This window comes from Sceloporus occidentalis, unplaced genomic scaffold (assembly GCF_023333645.1).
Source record: "Sceloporus occidentalis isolate IW3139 unplaced genomic scaffold, rSceOcc1.0.p SCAF_6, whole genome shotgun sequence".
Lineage (NCBI taxonomy): Eukaryota > Metazoa > Chordata > Lepidosauria > Squamata > Phrynosomatidae > Sceloporus > Sceloporus occidentalis.
Window position 1 is genome coordinate 52,655,332 of NW_028316986.1, and position 22,346 is coordinate 52,677,677.

General features: G+C 40.2%; 1 protein-coding gene across 9 annotated transcripts; it reads left to right on the forward strand.

The window, feature by feature from the left end:
- The first annotated feature begins 1,631 nt into the window (after positions 1-1,631).
- On the forward strand, positions 1,632-17,335 carry DRC5 (dynein regulatory complex subunit 5). Of its 9 annotated transcripts, none has more exons than XM_089529613.1 (6): positions 1,632-1,812; positions 11,419-11,697; positions 12,267-12,835; positions 14,050-14,522; positions 16,370-16,451; positions 17,096-17,335. In XM_089529613.1, exons 2-6 carry the CDS (start codon positions 11,517-11,519, stop codon positions 17,306-17,308), a joined length of 1,518 nt encoding a protein of 505 aa, XP_089385739.1. In that variant the 5' UTR covers positions 1,632-1,812; positions 11,419-11,516; the 3' UTR covers positions 17,309-17,335. The 9 variants fall into 9 exon arrangements, with proteins under 9 accessions (XP_089385739.1, XP_089385742.1, XP_089385746.1 ...); XM_089529616.1 differs by having other exon boundaries at positions 11,424-11,697; XM_089529620.1 differs by having other exon boundaries at positions 14,050-14,499; positions 17,096-17,184.
- The last annotated feature ends 5,011 nt before the right edge of the window (positions 17,336-22,346 follow it).

A 22,346-nucleotide genomic window follows, 5' to 3' on the forward strand; every position in this document is an offset into this window, starting at 1 on the left:
GTCAGTTTGAATGCAATTCGAATTTATGTAAATTTGCTGAACTAGAGAATTCATGTGAATGCGTTCTGGCCCCACTTTATTTTCATCCGAAATTGAGAGAAATTCCTCCCGTGTGATAAAGTCCCCTATCCTGTTTTCTAGAATTTAAGGACAGACAGAAGGTAGTGATGAAACTGTAAAAGCTGGAACAAACTGGGTAATAATTGATTATAGATTTATTTAGGAAGAGACAGGAGGATGAAGCAGGTACTGGGAAGACTGATATCTATTAGGCAGTATATATATATATTTATCAGACTAGTGCATATTTTGTTTTGAACTATCCCATGCAACAGCAGAGAATAATCCAAAAACACTTCTTAAGTGTATGATTACTGTATTTGATGTTCAAGGCATCCAAGAGCCCTAACCTTTAAAAATATTCACATTGAAAATCTATGCAAATGTAAATACACACTAAATATTAAATGTCATAGCATTATAGAAGACCTCTCTCTCTCTCTCTCTCTCTCTCTATATATATATATATATATATATATATATCACCACTTTTTAAAAGTGTGCATTCAAAATGCAACACACAGTACTTTCCAAAATGAAATCTATCAGTTATTTGTCTGTGTGTTTCTTCTCGAGTAAACAGAGCTATTGTTTCCAGAACTCAGATTTAACAGAGATCAAACAAGGGAAAGGGGAATGTTGGCACTAAAACAAAATGATCCTAACGCTTAACTAGTATATTATTGCTAAAACGCTTCAGCACTTTGACTTAACTCTTGAATTCAAAAGAAAGGCAGTGAAAATCAATTCCTGAAATGTCACATGAGACTGAATGTGACATGGGATCGATGGGAAAGGAAAAGACACAAGGGATGGAATGGGAGAGACAAGCCCAGCATGTTTTCAAGAGATGACTGGATCCAAAGCTATGAATATGTAGCTACAATATGCTCTTTAGTCCTGCTCAAAATGGAGGACATTTTGGAATCCCTCCTGGAGAGAGGGCTGAAATGTAGGGCAGGTTTTGGAAGAAAAGGAGGACAACTGGTCGCCTTGCATATAAATCTAAATCCATGCTTCTTAGTCCTGCTCCAAATGGAGGACATTTTGGAAGCTCTCCTGGAATGAAAGCTAAAATATAGGTCATTTCCTGGAAAAGGAGGACATTTTGGTATCCCTCCTGGATTGAAGGCTGAAATGTAGGGCGGGTCCTGGAAAAGGAGGGCCTCTGGTCACCCTGCATGTAAATATAAATCCATACTCCTTGGCCATGCTCAAAATGGAGGACACTTTGAAATCCCTCTTGGACTGAAGGCTGAAACGTAGGACCTGCCTTAGAAAAGGAGGACGCCTAGCCACTCTGCGTGTACATTTAAATCCATGCCCCTTGGTCCTGCTCAAAATGGAGGACACTTTGGAGTCCCTCCTGGAGAGAAGAAGGGGAAACAAGGACACACCCCCAGAGGGGCGGGGCTTGTCTCCAGCTCATCCTTCCAAGGCATCAATCAAACCTCGACGTAAGCTCCGCCCCTGGGCGGTTCCTCTCTCGGCTCCCGTCTTCTGATTGGAGAAGACTCGTGCCTTTCAGGGATCAGAGCTGCGCTGCAAAGCCCCGCCCGTGGCAACGCGTCTTGTTACCTTGGCAACAGACTCTGCGGCCTAGCATCCTTGGGGAAGCCTGAGGCGGGATAATGGAACATATAGTTGAATGAAACAGGGTTGTTGCTTTGTGCTTTTGCTCATTATAGTGGGAGCATAATAAGCCTGAGGGAGACCAGGAAGCACTAATTTGGGGAATAACTGGTGGCTCCTGTGAGTATTCCAGTGAGGTTTTAGCCTTTCATGCTATCACACATTGAAAACTGACATGGAATAGTTGCTTAGCTCAAAGACACACTGCAGAAATAATCCAGTTTGAGACCGCTCTAACTGCCCTGGCTCAGTGCTAGGGAATCCTGGGGACTGTAGTTTATAGTGGCACCAGAGCTCTCTGACTAATTGCCTAACAGAACTACAGTTCCCACAATTCCCTAGCATTGAAGCAGTCTCAAACTGGGTTATTATTCCTGCAGTGCAGTTTGGACCATAAACTACCTTGATAAGGTTATATATTCCGATGTCGCGCTTTCCTTGTGAGCAGACCTTACTTCTGAAAGCAAAAGTGAGTTGAACTGAAAAGGCTTCAATTTAAAAAGCTGCTGAATGCTTTAGGACTCTGTCTCCTTTTTCCCCTTGCTAGTTTTATAATAACTAAATATGCAAACTGTTTATAAATGTAAATGGTTTAGATTGGGAAATTTGCTACATCTTGACACTAAATTCCTTTTAACCGTATCTTTTTTAGTTCAGGTGACTGAGGCATGAAGTGGGTGAAATGTATCGTGTATCTCTTTTCTCACTATCCTAATAGCATCTCAGGGTGGTCTTCGGTGCGTCATGTTAGGAAACTATTGCATGCCCTGCTCTTGTTTGCAATTGGCTGCGGCGGTTATTTTGTCATGCAGTTTCAGTTGGATGGTCTATGATGATGATGAGGATGAGGATGAGGATGAGTAGTTCCAGTGGAACCAGATCACCAAAAGCAGCTCTGAGACCCTGCAACCCAGAAAGCCCCCAAATGCTGAAAAAATAAACCAACAACCAAACAAAAATGTTCAGGACTGCCTAGACCCAATGCAGGGGAGGCTAGAGTTATGCTTCAGTGTTTTCCAGAAGGCATCTTTGTTGCTGTGTACTTTCAAGTTATTACTGGATTATGGCAACCCTAAGGCGCACCTATCATAGGTTTTCTTGTCAAGATTTGTTCGGGGCGGGTTGCCGTTGTCTGTCAGTGAGGCTGAGAGAATGTGCTTTGGCCAAAGTCATCCATGCCTGAGCAAGGATTTGAACCTTGACCTCCCTGAGTCCTCATCCAGCACTCAAACGTCTACACTGGCTATATGCACCTCCATATGGGCCAGAGGCACATTGGGGAAAGCAAGATGCTAGAAGGGAGCAGTGTGTACACAGCAGATGAATAGGCAGCAGGGCAAACCAAGGCAGGAGGACTACACAGGAATACATCCACAGGGCGACTTGCATGGAGTCTCAACAATTGTAGTATAGTCGGCCCTCTGTATCCATGGATTCTTTATCCATGGATTCAACTATCCTCACTTGAATACGTTGATTTTGCCATTTTATGTAAGGGACACCATTTTACTGCACTACTGTATTTAATGGAACTTGAGCATCCAGTTTTTGGTATCCACAGGGGGTCCTGAAACAAACCGCGGCAGATACTAAAGGGCTACTGTATTACTGACAGCAAGTGAATACAGAAAACCATATATCAAATAGTAACATACCACAGTGAGCAAGAAAGTACTTGGTTATCATCCATATTGTCCTGTGCTGAGAAGAAAATTAACATTTTACAGCACTTCCACATCTGAATCCAAACTTTAGGAAAACAGGAGAGTGACGAGCTCTTCCCACTTCAGCAGGGCTGTACAGTTGATCAGCTCATTAAATGATTATAGGCACAGTGTGGTAAATTATAACTTGCCAAGCTGTTGTCTGTTCACTAGTGGATTCAGATGAATGTAAACTCAGCACAGTAGAAGGGTTCATGACTGTTCTGACAGAATGAGAAAACCAAAAAATACATCTCCAATGGTGATATGTGATTACCACATCAGGAGGTTCTGTGAATTGATTCAGTGTGATAAATGACTCACTGCAAGACTTGGCACCTTACAACTCCCCAAGCTTTTGATTTTGGATTTGATTTGAACACATTGTGAAATAGTTATCACACCATAGCAACCTTGTTCTCCTACACTTGTGACTGCTGAATGCTCATTGAGGACAGAGTGAGAGATGTGTGCTTTGTAAAAACAAAAATAACTTTAGCAGCCTGTCTAGGTTCACCCTAGATTTCCTAAAACACTGCGGTTCCTTCATATGCTGGGTATTTAGCTGATGGATATTCTGAAAGAATTGGTAGTACAGAAATACTTGGCAATACATGGCAATCATTAATGATTTTTGTTTATTTTTAAAAGGTGTAAACAATCTAACTTGTCACAAGAACCCCTGTGTGTAAAAATATTGCTAAATATACTGATGATCAGATGAATGCACATCAGGAATTCTCAAATGTATTTTACCAAACTGGTCTTTAAAAAAAAACTGGAGTCTTTCTTTTTGCAACTTATCTCCTTCTGTTGCAGTGCAGACACTCTTCACACACAGTCAACAGCTGCTTGTGTCTCCTATTGTGTCTTCCAAACTCTTGTACAAGTTTAGATGTGTGGCTTGGGGGGAAATTATAGTAGCCATCAGTATTGTGATCTTCCAGATATAGACAGGTGCTCTCTTATAGTTACCTTGCATTGCAGTATGGATGGCTGCCTCTACTGTTGACTACTGAAATTTATTTTTAGAGCCATAGAATCCCAAGGCTGGAATGGATCATAAAGTTTAATTGCTTGCACCAAAGTACCACAGATGAGCCAACCCCAGATTAATTCCCATAATACTGACAAGAGGATGTCACAAGTAGAAAGCAGCAGTTAACAAGGAACAGTTTGCTAAGATGTGCGCAAAGTGAAATGTTCCAAATCAATCAGATGAATTGATATATATGACATTTATCCATATTTCTGTTTCAAATTTGGTCTTTTAGCTTTTCAGCCGACTCTAAGACATCTGCTACGTTGACACTGGTTTTTCTGTTTATGGCCCATTAATCCCATGGTACTAAATTGCCAAGCCTGGCCAAGCAAATCATCTTTTTAACAGTTAGATACACAAACATTTGGATATTAAACTGATGCTCCTTGGTGTGCATGTGGAAGAGTTTGCAATTGGCTCCCTTTCTCTATTAGTGTCAGGAACATCAAGGAGGGACCATATTACTCCGGTATTGAAGTCCCTCCACTGGCTGCCTATTAGTTTCTGGGCCCAGTACAAGGTGTTGGTTATCACCTTTAAAGCCCTAAATGGCTTGGGTCCAAACTATCTCAGGGACCGCCTCCTCCCATATAATCCTCCCTGCACACTCCGGTCCTCTGGGAGGAATTTGCTGCAGCCTCAAAGAACTAGGCTTTCGGCTACCTCCCAGAGGGCTTTTTCTGTTGTTGCCTCCAGATTGTGGAACGACCTGCCAGACGAGATCCGTCAGTTGACATCTTTAGACAGCTTTAAAAAGGCTGTCAAGACGGATCTCTTCCGGCAGGCCTTTCCGGAATAGATAACCCTAGCCTCAGGAACCCTGTTCTTATGAGAGTCCCCAAGGTCCTCCTTGGAAATGCTACCGTAGTTTACTGTTTTATTTGTTTTGTTCTGTTTTGTTTTTGTCTTGTAATAATGTGTATGTGTTAATGTTGTTTAATTAGTTGGTTTTAATTATAATTGATTTAATAATTTTTTAAGGGGGGGAGGGAATTTTGATCTACAATGTATTGTATTTTATCGTGTTAGCCGCCCCGATTGACCTCAAGGGGTGGGATATATAAATAAACTTTTATTATTATTATTATTATTACCGAATTCTGCTGCAATAAACATTTCTAGGGTGCTACTCTGTGGACCCTTCTCTGCTCCCATCTCCATACAGGTTTCTGGGATCTGGCAGTAAGGTTCAGATGGTACCACTAATGATTGTATTTTCTGTGGGGATTAGGGCAAGTAATAAATAATAAAATAATAATAATAAATTTTATTTATATACCGCCCTGTGGCGAACCAATCTGGGCAGTTTGTGCACTACCATGTGTATTGACACTGTCGCGGAGGCACGAGTATTGAATGGAGGACCATGGAGAAGCTCTGGAGTAAGGAGCATGTGTACCCTTGCAAGGGCAGAAATGTAGGGCTTCATTGACACTTTTAGTGATGACCTAGAGCTTGATGCCAGGTCACCGCTGCCTAGATCTGTTGGGATTTTGCAGGAAAACAGCACTTTTTGCAATAGGTATGTTTAGCGCAAGACTGCTGTGCTGCTTGTAAGTTACCCTAAAATTCAGGGGAACTTCTGGAGTACTCCCCAGAAGAGCTATAGGCAGAAACAAAAATTAGACATCCCTGTTGTTCCTTCTTAAAAAGTTTGAGCCCCTGCCCCCAGCTACTATGCATGGCACTGTAAGGAGCTGTTATAGTTAATTGCTTTAAACTTGGACTTATGGCGACCTTTTGAACGAAAGACATCCAAACAACTTTTTATCAACAACCCTGATCAAGTCTTGAAGGGCTGCAGCTTCTTTGATTGAGTCTATCCATCTGTAAAGTGGCATTCCTCTATTCCTACTTCCTTCTACCTTAACAAGCATTATTGTCTTTTCTAATGAGCCATGTCTTCTGATATGTCCAAAGTACAAAGTACATCTCATTATTGTAATCTTGGTTTGTAGGGAGAGTTCAGGTTTGATTTGTTCTTGGACACATTTATTTGTCCTTTTGGCAGCCCATGATATCCACAGAACTCTCCTCCAGCACCACATTTCAAATGAGGTGATTTTCTTCTGCTTTCTTCATTGCCCAGCTTTCACAACTTTACAATGAAGTTGAAAATTTGTTTAAATGGATAATGGTATTTAATGGTATATTTTTACACTTCAGGATCTTGTCATGCTCCTTTGCAGCTATCCTCCCAACTACTAGTTTTCTGATATCTTGACTGTAGTCTTCCTTCTGACAGTATACTCCCACTTGGTTCCCCATCTAGGGAAGCTGCTTTAATTTTTAAGTGCAAAAGCATCTAAGGATGAATTCATCTTTCGTTATAGAATATTTTATCATTATTTCAGGGGGAAAGCATCATTAATTTTCTATGATTTAATCATTTTTATTATGTAATAATTAGCTATTCATACTAAAATGGTCATAGTAATGGTCATAACTCTGCTCATCATTATTCATTTATTTTGCTTTACAAAAAATAAATTCAGCATTCTTGTCTCTCAGAAACTGCAACGCCACAGTGTTTATATTAACCAGCATTTGAGAACTGCAGAAATCTTTTAGGTTTTACTAGCTCTTGATAACTAGGGCTTTGCTTAGACTAATTTCCTCTTTCCTCCCAGCCATCTTCTTGGATTGATGAAAATGACAATGACAATAGAGGTAAGTATTGCACCATATCTGTGACCTCAAGAATTTCTAGTTAAGGAACAAAAATGAAATAGTGTGATGATGGAAGGGAGATTCAGAAATTGTAGAAGAGAAAAAATCTAGTTAAGAGAATTCCTGTGATCTCTTGTTGGAAGGATTTTCTTTGTGGCTTTGGGTTGGAAACTTTAGCAGTCTATTATTGTATAGTATTTGCTCTGTAGTTGCTGATGGCACACCCTCCATAGGATAGCCAGTGTGATAGATAACATATTGTGTCATTTGGCCCTCAGGCAGCTTTTGTCTCACCATTTCTGCAAAGACCAAATTATCCATTTGCTCTGGTCTCTCCCTGCATCTCCAGTTCCTGCCATCATATCGGCTCATTGCTTTCCATAGCACCTGCTGTTCACTGTGAATATAGTCAAGGAAACCTTTGCAGCCACGTTATCTGCAACGCAACATGAATCATTTATCTTTGCTTCTAGAGTTCTTCTTAGCATTTTGTAGATTTCTGTTCTTGTGATTTAGCGGACCGTTTTATCAGCACTACCTCAGACAGTTTGGGAACTGGAGGGATTGTCAGAGCCTACAGCCGATTATAAAGATTTCAAAGACATCAGGCCTTTAGCAAACCAAGGGCTGCTGCTGCGTATATGTGCTAGAAAAGCAAAATTGAGCAGCTTTATGAAGAGAAAGGAAATAATGAGCTTGATCTCAACAGCAACACCTGCTTCTGTCTTTGTAAGGGGAAAGTACTGTGTGGGATCAAAGTGCTATTCTGTGGAAGTCTGCAGAATTGGGATGATGGTTCCCACATGGCCACAAGCTTCTTTGCTCAAGATTTTTTGTAGGTCTTGTGATGATGAACATTTTGTTAGACACTAGGATGGTATTCAGTCTCAGTTTACATATTATATCAAATTGGGCTGTACAATAAGATGAAAGGCATGACCTAGCATTCAGTTAATAATAACAACAACAACAACAACAACAACAATGTTTATTTATATTTCCTGCCTCTCCCATGGATTGAGGCGGGATTACATCAATAAAATAATACAATAATACAGATACAATCAATAAAACACTAATACTGAATTGACCAACATTCCTATTACAGTCCGTCCTCGCCTTACGCGGGGGATCCGTTCCAGATCCCTCCGCGTAAGGCGAATTCCGCCTATGCTAGAGCCCCATTGGAAACAATGGGGCTCATGCGCGGTGGCGCGCAGCGCAGGCGCGCGCCCATTCAGTTGAATGGGACGCGCCGCCCCTTCCGCCCTGCGTGCGCCCCGCGGCTTGAGCGCGTATGTTCAAGGCCGCGTATGGCGCACCCGCGTATGGCGCGGGCGTGCTGTAGTTCTCTAAAATAGCAATTCATCAAATAGCCAACAATCATAATCAAGAGTGGAGCATTGTTGTAGCCTTCATATGGAGTCCAGTGGATAAGCCCGCCGGAAGAGATCCATTTTGAGTGCCTTCTTAAAGGCCTCTAAAGTGGTGATGAGACAGATCTCTTCCGGTAGGCTATTCCATAATTTTGGAACCGCAGCTGTAAACGCCCTAGTTTACTAGAGAGTAGGACTATAGCCAAGTATACTGTATCCTTTGTTCATCTAACAGGGCTTATTTGTTCAAATGGCTATGTTCAGAATGGTTAAATCCTAAAAGAAAGGAACCACAAAATCAAAGAATCACAAAATCTCAATTTTGGAAGAGCCTGCAAGGGCTATCTGGTCCACCTTTGTGTCATGCAGGAAAACCAATTTAATGGACTCCAGAAAGATCCATGTCCAACCTCTGTTTGAAGATCTCCACAGAAGGGGAGTCCACCGCTCTCTGAGGCAGTCCATCCCAATGTTAAACACTTTTACAGTCAATAAGTTCTTCCCAGTGTGTAGATAGAATATCTTTTCCTGTAATTTGACTCCATTGGTTCAGGTTCTAGTTTCTGGAGCAGCAGAAAATAAACTAGCTCCATCGTCTACAAGACACTTCTTCAGATACATAATATTTAAATATAGCTATCATGTCACCTCTCACTCTTCTTTTCTCCAAGCTAAACATACCCAGCTCTCTCAGTTGTTCCTCATAAGACTTAGGGCCTGAACAGACAGGCCAAAATAAAGCTGCTTTGAGTCACTTTGGAGGTATGCTGTTTAAATGATGCATGTGTCCTAAGAAGCCGGAAGCCACGCCAAAGCCACGTTCCAGTCCTAAGGACTGGAGTGCAGCTTTGGCGCAGCTTTTGGCCTCTTAAGATGCCTGTGTCATTTAAACAGCATACCTCCAAAGTGACCTGAAGCAGCTTTATTTTGGCCTGTCTGTTCGAGCCCTTAGTTTCCAGACCTTTGATCACCTTGGTTGTCATTCTCTAGATACATCCCAGCTTGTCAATTTCTTTCCTGAAGTGTGGTGCCCAGAACTGCATCTTATCTCTTACTGACTCCAGTATTCTATATTCATCAAGAGGAGCACTCTTTTCCTTTTGGGAAAATTATCTTTTATCATCATGATGGATGACTGGAAATGCCATCTTCTCTTTGTATAAGTTACTGTGAGACAAACGATAGAAGGCTGCTGCCATCATAGACACAGCTTGGTAAGGTTATTTTTGAGGACTATAAGTCCCAGAATCAGTTGATCAGCATAGCCACTAGCTGTGCTTACTGAAGGCTTCTGGGAATTGTAGTCCAAACATTAACGTATCCAAGCTCTGTGTTTTGCTTATGAATTTAAGGCTTGCTATTGTTGCAGCAAGATACTAGATGAGATGGATCCTTAGTATATCCAGCATAGGCTCTTCTTGTGTTTGGTTTCTTCACTGTATGAGAAGAACCATTTGGCCTGAGACACTTCATTCTTCTGCTGTACAGTTGATCTTGTAAATTTTGGAGAATCTATATGGGTATACTGTAATATCGATCAGTGTTATAGAGGAACCTGCCTAGTGACTGGGAAGTGATAGTCAGCTCACTTCCAGGCCTGCGGTTTTACGAATATGTTAGGTACACTAGAACTAGTTGGTACTTGGCAGTGGATGTGGGTCAAATGTATACCTGGTTCTAAACAAAATACCCCTTGTTTTTCCCTTAACAAATTTAGGGCAGCCAAGTAGGCAGAGAAGAAGCACAGCCCACCCATATTATAATTTATCTTTTGCAACCTGCCTCCAAGACATCGATAATACTTCTCAAGTTATCCTCACAGCATCCTTGTGCCATAAGACAAACTGGGTGGCGGGTGGGGCTGAGATTTAAACTGAGCCAGGGTCACCTAGTAAACTTCTTGGCTGAGCAGGGATTTATTTTGGAGCATCTTTATTCTAATTAACTATTCAGCACTGTCTTTATATTTATGCTTTCTGTATAATGTCTTGAGTCAGATTTTATAAACTTATTATTATTATTATTATTATTATTATTAACTTTTCCTTGGTTGAGATGCATTAGCTCAGCACACATAAAGCTTGAATATTTTGTCATGTAGGAAACACATGAATTCTGGTTTTGATTGTTACATAGAAATATGATTGTGCAACTTTTCCTTTCATAATTGCATAACATTTGAATGTGGACTAACCAAAAACTGGAAGTTACATTTAGTTGTATTTAGTTCTTTGAAGACTGTGAGTGTCTCTTTCTGGTGCTGGAGACCTGTGGAAAAATTAGGGAAAAAACATTTTTGTCCATGCTTTTCCTGAATCATGCTAAAATAAAATATTCCATAATTTATTTTCTTCCCTTTTTCAGTTGTCTTGGGGTTGTTTTTTTTCTGATTTTTTAACCATTTCTCCCTGGAAAACCCCCGGAGGTGAGAGGTAAGAGTTGATCAAGGTGAGTGCAATACTTGGATGCCTTGATCCCGTCTCCTCCTCTTCCCAAACCTTTTCTGTCCTAGAGTGGAAAAGAAGGGTAAGGAGGGCACTTGGAGCTCTTCCTGGAGGAGGAGGAGAGCTATTTCCTTATAAAATGGAAAGTATGAATGTACATGAGTGTCTGAACAAAAATACAAACACTAGACAAATAAAATTTTTGTTCATATACTATGCTGAGTGGTGGATAGGTGATGTCTGCATGTAGATATAAAGGGGTCCACAAGGGAAACAAGTTTGAGAACCACTACAATATTAGATAGTAGCTTTACTTGTAGATATGTGCACTGGTGGAGCTAATTACTGACATTGCTATTTCAATAGTGTAAGGAAACGCAGCCATCAGAGCCATCTTCCTCATCTCCATAGTAGTTCAGTGCTTTACAACAGTTTATTTGTACTGGGAAGAGATACTAACTTCTGGTTTTTCTGTAAACTTTGCTTCTAAGAACAGTGGCAGCTGAACTGTAGTGATCATCAAGCTTGGGCAGAACATTCCTTCAATTTTTAATTAAGAGGGAGAAAAATAACACCATCATATTTCAAGATGCAGGAGCCAGTTGCAGATCCAAAAGCCCTTCCTCGTCCCAGTCGTATAACTATAATGAACCCTGCAGCAAATCCCCGGCGAATGCGACGTCTTATTGCAGAGGATCCTGAATGGAATCTAGCCATAGTTCCACAGCTCACAGAGCTCTGTATCCAGCACATAATCAGTAACTTTGAAAGTAAGTGGAGTCTCCTTGTTACTGAAAATCAAACCTTACTAAGCATTCAGGGACAGGTTGATATTCTGTCTGTCTTTCAGAACTGATTTTCAGATATGAGAATATTTGGATGACTCATTTGAAAATGTTAGGCAGTTTTACCTGCAAGCCAAAGCATTCCTGCTGTTGCTAGTAAACTAGTTCATTCCATGCTTTTTAAAAGATAGATAGATAGATAGATAGATAGATAGATAGATAGATAGATAGATGATAGACAGATTTGAATCCTTTCTGATTTAATGCAATGTGTGTCTCTGTACTTTGGATTGAATTGTCATTCACACTTCCCAAGAAGTATAGTTTGAGCAGAGGTAGTAGTGGCTAGGGAATTCTTATCATCCTCACCAAGCTGCTGTGCCCAGATTCTTTGGCAGAAGATGTCTTAAATTAACATAAAACAAAATGTAGATGTGTAATGTAACATACTGAGTGTATTGTTCTTCTTGGAATATATAAGGCAGCAAATGAGCACCAAATTCTACCACGCTCCCTTTTTCCATATAGTTCTAATTTATCTTCTTTTCAATTAGAGAATCCTATTTTGCATAGCCTCATTCCTGAACACCAAAGGAAAGTACTGGACAGGATCTCTACAAGTCTTCCCCTTACTGTGACTGCCAACCTGATTAGTGATGAAAACTATTGGAAACGGTGCTGCACAGAGAGGTGGACAGTTTGTGATGTGTCCCGTTATGGAAACAGCTGGAAACAGATGTTTTTTGAACGTCACCTAGAAAACATCTTGAAGTTCTACATTCCAGATACCACAAGTCCCAACCAAGTTCTGGATATTATTCCACTCTGCAAGGAATATGTGAAAAAGTTGGAGATTGATCAGTTTCTTCCACCAGTGAAATTAGATCAGAAGAAAGAAGATGAAGAAGCTTCTGATACTGAAAGTGATGCCGGAATAGATGAACCTTCTATGGACCATTTTGATATGAGCTTACTGGTTCCAGCTCTCTGTCACCTAGAGGAACTCCATCTTTCGTATGGTGTTAAAGACTGTGGCATGAATTTTGAATGGAATCTATTTGAGTTCACTTATCGGGACTGTAGTTCACTGGCAAATGCTCTGAAGAAGTGTCTTACGCTGAAAGTAATTTTTCCAAATAGTTTTATAATATTTTCTAACCCTAAACATGGAATAACTATCCCTAAAAATCATAGATAAGTTTAACTATTCTTGCATTAAATTAAGGCAGAACTGTGTCCAGCCTGGTTCTCAGAGAACCTCTTTTAGAGCATATTTATTTGTAAATCTCAAGTAGTCTTATTTGAGAGTTTAATGTTTATGTTACATCAGAAGCCTGGAAAATCTAGAAATAACAAAGAGATCTGACAAGAAACAGAATTATAAATCAATTTAATTCACAATAATTAAAACAAAACAAAACTAGTTAGCCCACAAGCCAGAACCAAATTGTGATTACTCAGCTCCAAAATCTTTGGGTGAAAAGCTTTGATTTAATCCTTTGCTTTAGCACTGTTGCTCTGATCTTAGAAAGAAAGAAAGAAAGAAAGACAGAAAGAAGTTGCAACCTAAGTTAGAAATATAGCATAGGAAAAAAAAGCTTAAACCTTCCTGTCTCTCACATTAAGGATCTATGCAGGTCCTTATAAAAGGAAAAATAAATTATGGAAGCTTCAGTCCTAGATGCATTGTGGCTTATCTAGTTTATCTTTAAATGTGGCATATAATAAAACTGCAGCTTTTAGGTTCATTTCAAACTGTTTCCACCCAGAATATCTATTTCAAATATACATATTCAGGGACGCAGGTGCTAAACAAAAAGTTTCTACTTCTGTTGCAAAAAGAAGTGTTCAACAGACAGAATGACCCTGCCATTCTGCACTGACAAATGATGCTGGGAAACACAAGGGCTCTAGCACTGTGTTTGCTAGAACTGTTGTGTGGGGAATCTGCTGTGATGGGCCATCATCCTTTCACCTGCTAGTTGGTACCAGAAAAAGCCTTGAGCCTGCTTGCAGGCAATGCAGAACTCTTTTCTTGAAAAACTGTCTTTTTCTGAGAAACCTAGGCAGTTAACATACTAAGTGCTGTTGTATCAAGAGCTTTCAAATGGCTTCTTGTGGACACAGTTTGTTTGGGGAGTTTAGGAGAGAGACTTATAAGAAGAGGCATCTAATTCTTACGATATGTCAATTTTTTCAAAAAGCACCTGAGGGAATGAACTGCCCAGTCCTCTAGCTTTCAGTGAGAAATGGGTGATTCTCTAGGAATTTGAGATAAAAAAGCACTGTTGTTTTTTTAAACTTAGCAAAGTGTGTGATCTAATTTTTCTGCTGCAGGTGTTCAAACTGTCACGTAGTAAAGTGGATGATGACAAAGCCCGGCTACTGATCAAACATCTATTAGACCACCCTTCATTGATAGAACTAGATTTATCTCACAACTTGATTGCAGACCGTGGAGCACGAGCTGTTGGCAAGCTAATCAACTGCAGCAAGCTGGTAACCCTTAACCTTTGTGATAACAGGATCCGGGCCCAAGGAGCCCAGGCTATTGCTCATGCTCTGTCCAAGAATTCCATCCTGACATCCTTAAATATGCGCCTCAACTGCATCGAGGATGAAGGAGGTCAAGCCATCTGCCATGCCCTCCTGGTTAACAGCACAGTGACTACTCTTCACTTGGGTGGCAATGAGTTGTCAGAGCCAACAGCCACTCTTTTCTCTCAAGTCCTGGCTCAGAACATAACTCTGACACACATCAACCTTTCCTGCAACCACATTGGGCTAGTATGCAATCTTCTTCTTAAAATGTAGGCGTAAACCATATTAAAATGTAGTATTTACAGGACAGAGAATGTTCAAAGCCCTTTACATATATTATCTTAACAATCTTTACACTTTGAAGGTAGGTCAAATTGGCTGAAGCTGAAGCTGAGAGAGTGTCTTGTCACCTTGTGATGAACTGTTAGCTACACAGTACATAGAGATATCTTGTAGCACCTTTGAGACTAATTGAAAGAAAGAAATCAGCAGCATGAGCTTTCCTAGACTTCAGTCTACCTCCTCAGGTGCATTTGGAGGAATTAGACTGAAGTCTACAAAAGCTCATGCTGCCAATTTCTTTCTTTTAGTTAGTCTCAAAGGTCCTACAAGATGTCTCTACATACTGATTCTACAGACTAACACAGCTATATCTTTGAATTCTGTTAGCTACACAGTCTAGATTATATGTACAATAGAATGAGGATGTAGGAGAGCAGGCAATACCACCTTTGGCTGCAGTTAGGGAATTTATCTTTCCTAAGGAGCATACTTCTTGCAAGGGGCAATGTACTAACTACAGGTACCTGTAAGAAGGTAGTAGTACCTAAGAGAAATTCCTGTATAGTAAGGCATGAGATTTTCTTTTACAAGTCAGTGGTTTTGTTGATGCAAGGGACCATTAAAAATATGATCCTACCTGTAGCTTGAATTAGTACAAACTATTCCACCACTTCAAAACTCAGAAATGACAAGAGAGAAGCATATACAGTATATGTTGTCTCAGATGCACATTTACTGAGTTCTGTGAAAATGAGTTAAAAGTGGGTGTCAAAGAAATACAAGATGAGCCAAAGAAATACAAGATGTTTCCCTTTTGGAAGTGGCATAAATTTACCTTAAGAGAGATATTCTGGATGTCTAGATTTGCTGCAGTATATAGTTATCTGAGTGATTATTTTATTTAAAATCAACAGAGTGTGTGGGTGAAGCAAGAAGGCTCAGAACAGACTATTAGCAAAGAAACATGTCAGCCCATGTCACAGCTCAAAGGCCACCAACCTTCTCTTGCTACATCCTTTTGAAACGTGTCTGATAATAGAGGCATCATCCAAATGGGTTCAACACCCTGGATAGCTCCTTTAAGGTTCAATTTTTGCCACACCAATCCTATTCCTGCTGGGTCTTGTAGAAGTATCAAGTGTTGATATAGTTAATGGTTTCTTGTATCTTTCCACTTGCATACCAAATTCTCCAGAACTGTCAACCACATCTATCTAGTATTTCCTAAGCAAACACTTTATCATCTGTTCACACTGTAATGAGGGAGTAGGAAGGTGTTGCTGTCATAGTGACATCTTCATAACTGAGAGCATGACACATCCTCCATTGTGTGAGCAATTATTAAGCAATAGCAGATTGGAGAAGAGTAATATAAGAGGTATACAAATTGCTTGCCTTGGTGTATCCCTCTGTTTTCTGAAACATATTACAGTATGACTGAAGAGGTATTCCAAGCACTTCTAAACCTTAGCAGATGTGGGTTGACAGCCCCCACGTAGACCAGGGCTTCATCCTTGTCCTCGTGTGCTGCTGACCCTCTAAGTGCCTCCAAAGTACAATGAGATTTTAGAGAAGAAGCAGAATTAGGTCAGTTAAATGTGTGGTCTGTCTGGATAAAGTATGTGTAACATATGGCCCTCAAGATGATATTGGACCCTGCAACTCCTATCTGGGTCAGCCAGTTTACCAATGGTGAGGTATAATGGGACTTGCTCTCCAACATCCAGAACACTATACATTCTCTTTCCCTGGCTTAGGAGACAGAATGCAAGGACTTTCTTAACTGGCTACCAAGAGAGAGTTGAAGCATTCACAAAGATACCATTTTTCTTAGGTGCTGTTTGTGGGGTGCCCAAAGACAATCAACTGGGTATTGTGAAGTAAGAATGAACAGGAGGAACCTTCAGTCTTTTCTAGTAGGGCTCTTCTTACCTTCTTATATGTGTTTTAAGACTGGCAATAATAGTTTTGTTACTCTCTGATTAAATGTATGGTTTGGTGTTTTTTTTAGGGGAATACTTCTTCAATTCATCCTTGAGGATGAATTCCCCTCTGATATCTCTTCGTGTGGTTCTCCACTTAGAAAGGGTGAAATTCAGCAGTGTAGGATGCCTGTCTACAACTGAGAATTTGCATTTGCATTTGAAATTCTACAAGGAGAAACAGCCCGTTAGAGAATATTTGGAGCAATGGAATGGTGGGTTGGGAAAAGGATTATGTGCCCCCTGTACTACCTCTCCTAAAAACAGTAACTTTCAAATAACAAGGCTTTGGGCCACTTTTGGACATTTGCATGTAACACATACCTTGGTCCTTCGCATTCTAGTTGGTTATATTTTTGCAGAAGAAGGAATAGCATATTGTTTTAATTTTGATTCCCCCTTGAGGTCCGTAAGCATCCTTACTGTTTTCACCAGCCTTCCCTACACATTCGTTGAAAGCCACTCAATAAAGTGTGGGAAGTGTTTTCATATAAACCTGAAGGGGTTTGTGTGGGTGTGTAGTCTCATGCACATGTGTTTGTGTTTGGCCTTCAGCCTAATTTCTTTACTGATTCCAGGATGGAGGGAAGCAGCTGCTAGAAGGCATGTCTGATAACAAGACTGTGGTGGAATTTGACCTGAGGCTGGCAGAGGTGGGACAAGAGAGTGAATACCTCATAAATCAGGCCATAAAGACTAACCGGGAACAAGCCCGTCTCAAAAGTCTTCATCGTTCAGGTTCTACCCATGGCCCACCTCCTCCTGAAGAAAAACTTCCTGAGCCAGTTTAATATTTTTATGTTTCGTCATCACCTTCAAACTACACTTTATTAAATATCTATTTTTAATCTAAATACTCTGGTTGAAAGTTATTATTTCTTCTCCTCAGCTAGACTTGAGTTCAGCTATCCTCAGGGTTTTTTTTTACCCCTCTCTTTTGTGTGCAGCATTTGGCACTATGTCCTGTTTCCAATGCATTGATGAGAGCAAGCATGTAAGACAGGAGTAGGAAGCCTCTGAGGGTCCAGGAGCACTTTTTACCTTCACCTGGGTCTTTGATGGCTACACTATCCTGACCCTCCAACTCCAAACAAAAGTATGCCCCAAAATGGCAGATCTCATTCTCAAATGTGTTAGGGTGAGTTGGGGCCAGAGGGGCACTGGAGGCGCAATTTTTGCCCACTCCTGCTGTAGGTAAATCAGTACATGTAACTGAAATAAGCACATTTTTGCCCATTTTAGTCCTGTTTCTCCTTCTTTTGTTGTTTCCTCTGCTGTATGATGGGGTGAGCTCCTGTCACTAATCCCAGCTTCTGCCAAACTACCAGTTTGAAAGCATGCAAATACAAGTAGAGATAGCCAACACTTAAGTGGGAAGGTAACAGCATTTGGTGGAGTCATGCTGGCCACATGACCACCAGAGCAGTCCTTGGAGAACGCTGGCTCTTCAACTTATAGAAACTGAAATGAGCACTGCCCCCTATAGTCAGTTACAAAATAGACATTCATGTCAAGGGACTGCCTGTACCTTTAAACAAGATACACAGAGCTGTTAAATACATCATACAAATTATTTTTAAGGTTGATAATTTAGCAAGTTTCATATATGCAACTTGTATGAAATATATCCCTTCACTAACTTTGCCTCCACCTGCCTGTCCCCTCCTGGTATTTGAAAAAAGAGATCTAGTGTGGTGTAGTGGTTTGAGCACTGAACTACAGCTCTGGAGGCTGCAGCTGAGATCCCTGCTCAGCCATGGAAACCCACTGGGTGACCTTGGGCAAGTCATACTCTCTCATCCTAAGAGGAAGGCAAAGGCAAACTCTCTCTCAACAAATCTTGCCAGGTAAACTCTGTGATTGGTTTGTCTCAGGATCACCAAACGTCAGAGACAACTTGAAGGCACAGAACACTACCACCATCAAACTAAACACATCAAAATCAAGAACAAAACAAGAAAAAAAAATTGAGGTTCACTACTTTGTTCTTGCTGTATTTTTATACCTTTTATGTTTAACTGCTTACAGAGAATCATAGACCCCCACATACAGCCCTGTTTCCTTCTTTTCTGATTGTAGTCTTTCCTGGCTCAGCCTTGGCAAAAAAGAGCAAGGAACTGTCCATCTGACCCTGTAACTGATAGTGCTAAATTCTGGCAACAGCCTTGAACTTGATTCAGGTCTGTGTAGCGCAAGCTTACATTACACAGCCAGGTATGTGGCTTGTCCCTCAATGCATAGCTTCATCGGCCAATAAAATGTATTTTCCCCCACACCTCATAAAATTTGGGCAGCAGAGTTATGTGCATTATGTTGTTATTTATATGTCTAAACTTCTAAAGTTAAGGGGAAAGAGATGTGTTGCAGCTGAATCACATAGCAGTCATTCTCAAGTTCATCTGGGGGTTTGTTCCAGAAATGTGTTTGGGAGAAGCAGAATATTTTTCTTTCTATTCAGTTCTGTAAGAGTATGAAGAGTTTTGACAAGTTAACACATCATTCTGAGCAAACGAGCAACACATCTAAATCTTGTGACTGGAAAAATGCCTCTACAGTTCTGCTAGCTTATTCAGTTTCTAAAAAGTGGGTTATTTTGAGGCCAGTGACAGAATATGCTGTGACTTAAATGGCTTCCTGGATGCAATTTGCTTTTGAATTTAATCATCCCAATTCTATAAGACCTAGTTATGTCTCTTGCAGTGTTATCTCTTTCTCCCACATGGTAATATGGTCAAGTGCTGATTTTTAGGATTGCAGATAACACCCTTAAAAGTGACAATCATGATGTGCTACATGAAGATTTTCTTTCGGCATCAAAGGGTACATCCCCCATCTGACCTCCAAAAATCTCCTCTTTTTCCAAGCTTCTCTCAGCAGTGCTGAAAAAGGCAGCTGTTACACAGGAAACTGAGGTAGCGAATCAGAAATCTTTCTCTGGTTAGTGCTGCAGGTTAACACACATTTAAAATTCTAGAGCTTGTTTACATAATGTGAAATTTTTAGCATGGCTGCTAAACTTCTTTGCCCCAAACCAATCCTATTTTGTTTCTGTAATAAGAGGGTTGTCCTCAATTCCTAACAGCTTGACTCCTCTGTTACACACCTTTTTCCTTTGCTTCCTTCTTAGATTTGCTTTACAGAGCATGGTTGCTATTTATAAACTCAAAGGTGCTGCTGTTATTTCGGCAACTAATATGCAACTGACTTGCCACACAATCCAATGGGTATTTATTTGAAAGTCCTAAGTTCCATGGGGTTTATTCCTTAGTAAGCATGCTAGGACTGAAGCATTATCTTTACAATACTTACCTTTGAAAACATCCTGTCACCATTATAGTAACTGATCGTATTTCTAGTTGTCACAGTTTTTAATGAATCTGCTGTTTGCATATGGAACAATGTCATCATTGATCACTGAGCTATATTCTTCACTGTGAGGAAAAATTCATTTTTGTCTCCACTAGGGATGAAATTGAAAAAATATCAGGACCATCCCATGCTAAGCAACGGTTTTTACATACCTCTTTCCAGCTTACTTAATGCGTAACCCAGTATTGGCCATACAAAATAGTAATACATTGAAACATGTACCTTGATGCACTTCATAGGTTTTAAGTGGCTTCTATTATTTGAAGGATAAAAGATACACATTTAAACAAAAGTGCTGATAGATTAACTTGCAGCATTCCCTCACTCATCAAACACCTGCCAATATAGAAATATCTTATATCACATTGGGAAAAACCTCAAGTTTACTGTCTGGTGAACATCTGAATATAGAGTGGCAAACCTAAGAAGCAGCCACCAATGATGCTTCTTAATAATCATACATTTGCACCAAATGACTACTCTTAGAAGCAATACACCCTATTGCAACTGGACATTGGTATGGCCAAGTCAGTTAACACTCCATTTTCTTTTCTCAGTCTAAACCTGGCCAGAAAATATGAATGTTCCTTCAAACAGAATGAGCTACATTTTTTTCTCCAACAGTTTGAGCCTGGCTTCCTGTGTCCTGAACAGCATATTGAGTAGAGATATTTTCCAGAAGTTTTATCACTGATTCATCTCCAAATGTCAGGTAGCTGGGCCTCTTTTTGATTCTTCAAAGTATCATTTGTACAAACAAATATTAAATCTTCATCCTATTCAAACAATGGAATACATTTTATAAGGTTTATAAAGGAATGGGAAGTCATGTGATCACAAACATTCAAGAGGAAACTGTGGTCCAAATGGTGAGAGTGTTCATCCCAAAATGTGAGAGTGAAATGCCATGCACCCCTGCTTAGACAAGGAGGCACCAATGCAAACAGCCAATATGTGCTGTGTATAGTTTTGCTGCACACCAACACAACTAGTTTCCACTAAGATTAAACCTGCAGAGGATGTATGTGTAACAGCAATTTTGTGATGCACTTCTAGAACAAAACTCTACTGTATATAGAAAGTGAGGCATACACATATCAGACACTGTGAATCATCTGGAACTTTTATTACATCGATTTGGTTTACAATCTTTTTACTTTGATAATTCCAACAAAAAGGCAACATTGTGATATACTGTTTGTACATATAGAGAGACAGACAAACAGAGCTAGATCATATTGACATATTGAAAAGTAAAAACTGTTCTCAGTGCTCACTGAAATGGTTTGTCAGAGTTGGATATTATCTCCTCCATTGTGTCGTTCTGTGTGATGGCTACAAGTGTCCATCCATGGCTCTGCTGCCTGCATAGCCCTTGGCCAATGAGGCTTTTAGCTGCTTGATGTTGTGGCCATAATAGATCAGAAAGGATAGTTGTGTGAGGTTATTTCAGGCAGCAGTAACAGCAGCGGCAGCTGTAGTGATCTTGACAGCAGCGCTAGATAGTTCTTGCAAACCAGTGTCATTGCCCCTTTCTAACCCATGTGTGGACTCTCCAGTGTCTTGAACTACAGGGTTGCACCAGCACACACCAATAGCAGCAGTTATAAAATATCCCCGAGATGCATCTTGAATATCGGCTATTGACCATCAACCAGTTAGCTTTTGATGCTGAGGCAGGCTGATTTATTGAAATTACAAAATTGTTGTGGTTTTTTTTACTTATGTTGTGCACCTGAATTATGAGATCTTTACAGTCACCCAGAAAAAGGCCCAAGACACCATGCCACTCAAACTGGATAAACACAGATCCTTCCAGTATGGATTGACCTGTAACTTCAGGGTCAAATTTAATCTGAGAATGAATATGCATGATGTTCACAAAGGACCTTGCCTGCCGAGTGGAAAATGCAGAAAAAATCAATGTGAGGCAATGATGTGTCTTTAAAATGAGCAACAAATGTCAATGTTTGTTTGTTTGCACTTGGTAAACTGGAGCTAGATAAAATTATAAGGCTATTGGGACTTGTGTGATTATGTCTTCCAAAGTATGTGCTCCAGGTGAATGATTACAGAAATGAAACAAGGAATCACTCTTAAACTCTGCAGTACTGAGAGTACGCTAGATCTGATATTTTGTTATGAATATCTGCCTACTGCAGGAGTCTAGAGATAATGATGACTGCCCCTCTCTCATGTTATCTATAGAATTTGGCTATTTTTATTTTATTTTTTGTTTCATGATTGCATTATGGCTTTGAGCACCAGTTCAGATTCATATTCGTGGAAAGATTCATTAGTAGAGATGAAATCATTACCTCTCTGAGTTGTACCATCTGCAAAATGGAAATGATTTTGTTGAAACTCTGCTTCAGACAGCTGTTGGAATGTACTTTGTTTGGGTGTATAGGCTGTTTCATCCTGAAGAATCAGACTGATCATCAATTTAAAAATATAAAA

Coding starts and splice junctions, on each gene's coding strand:
- DRC5 (XM_089529613.1), top strand. CDS start 11,517: ATGCAGGAGCCAGTTGCAGATCCAAAAGCCCTTCCTCGTCCCAGTCGT. Junction 12,836..14,049: donor AGAAGTGTCTTACGCTGAAA/GTAATTTTTCCA, acceptor TTTCTGCTGCAG/GTGTTCAAACTGTCACGTAG. Junction 16,452..17,095: donor GGAACCTTCAGTCTTTTCTA/GTAGGGCTCTTC, acceptor TACTGATTCCAG/GATGGAGGGAAGCAGCTGCT.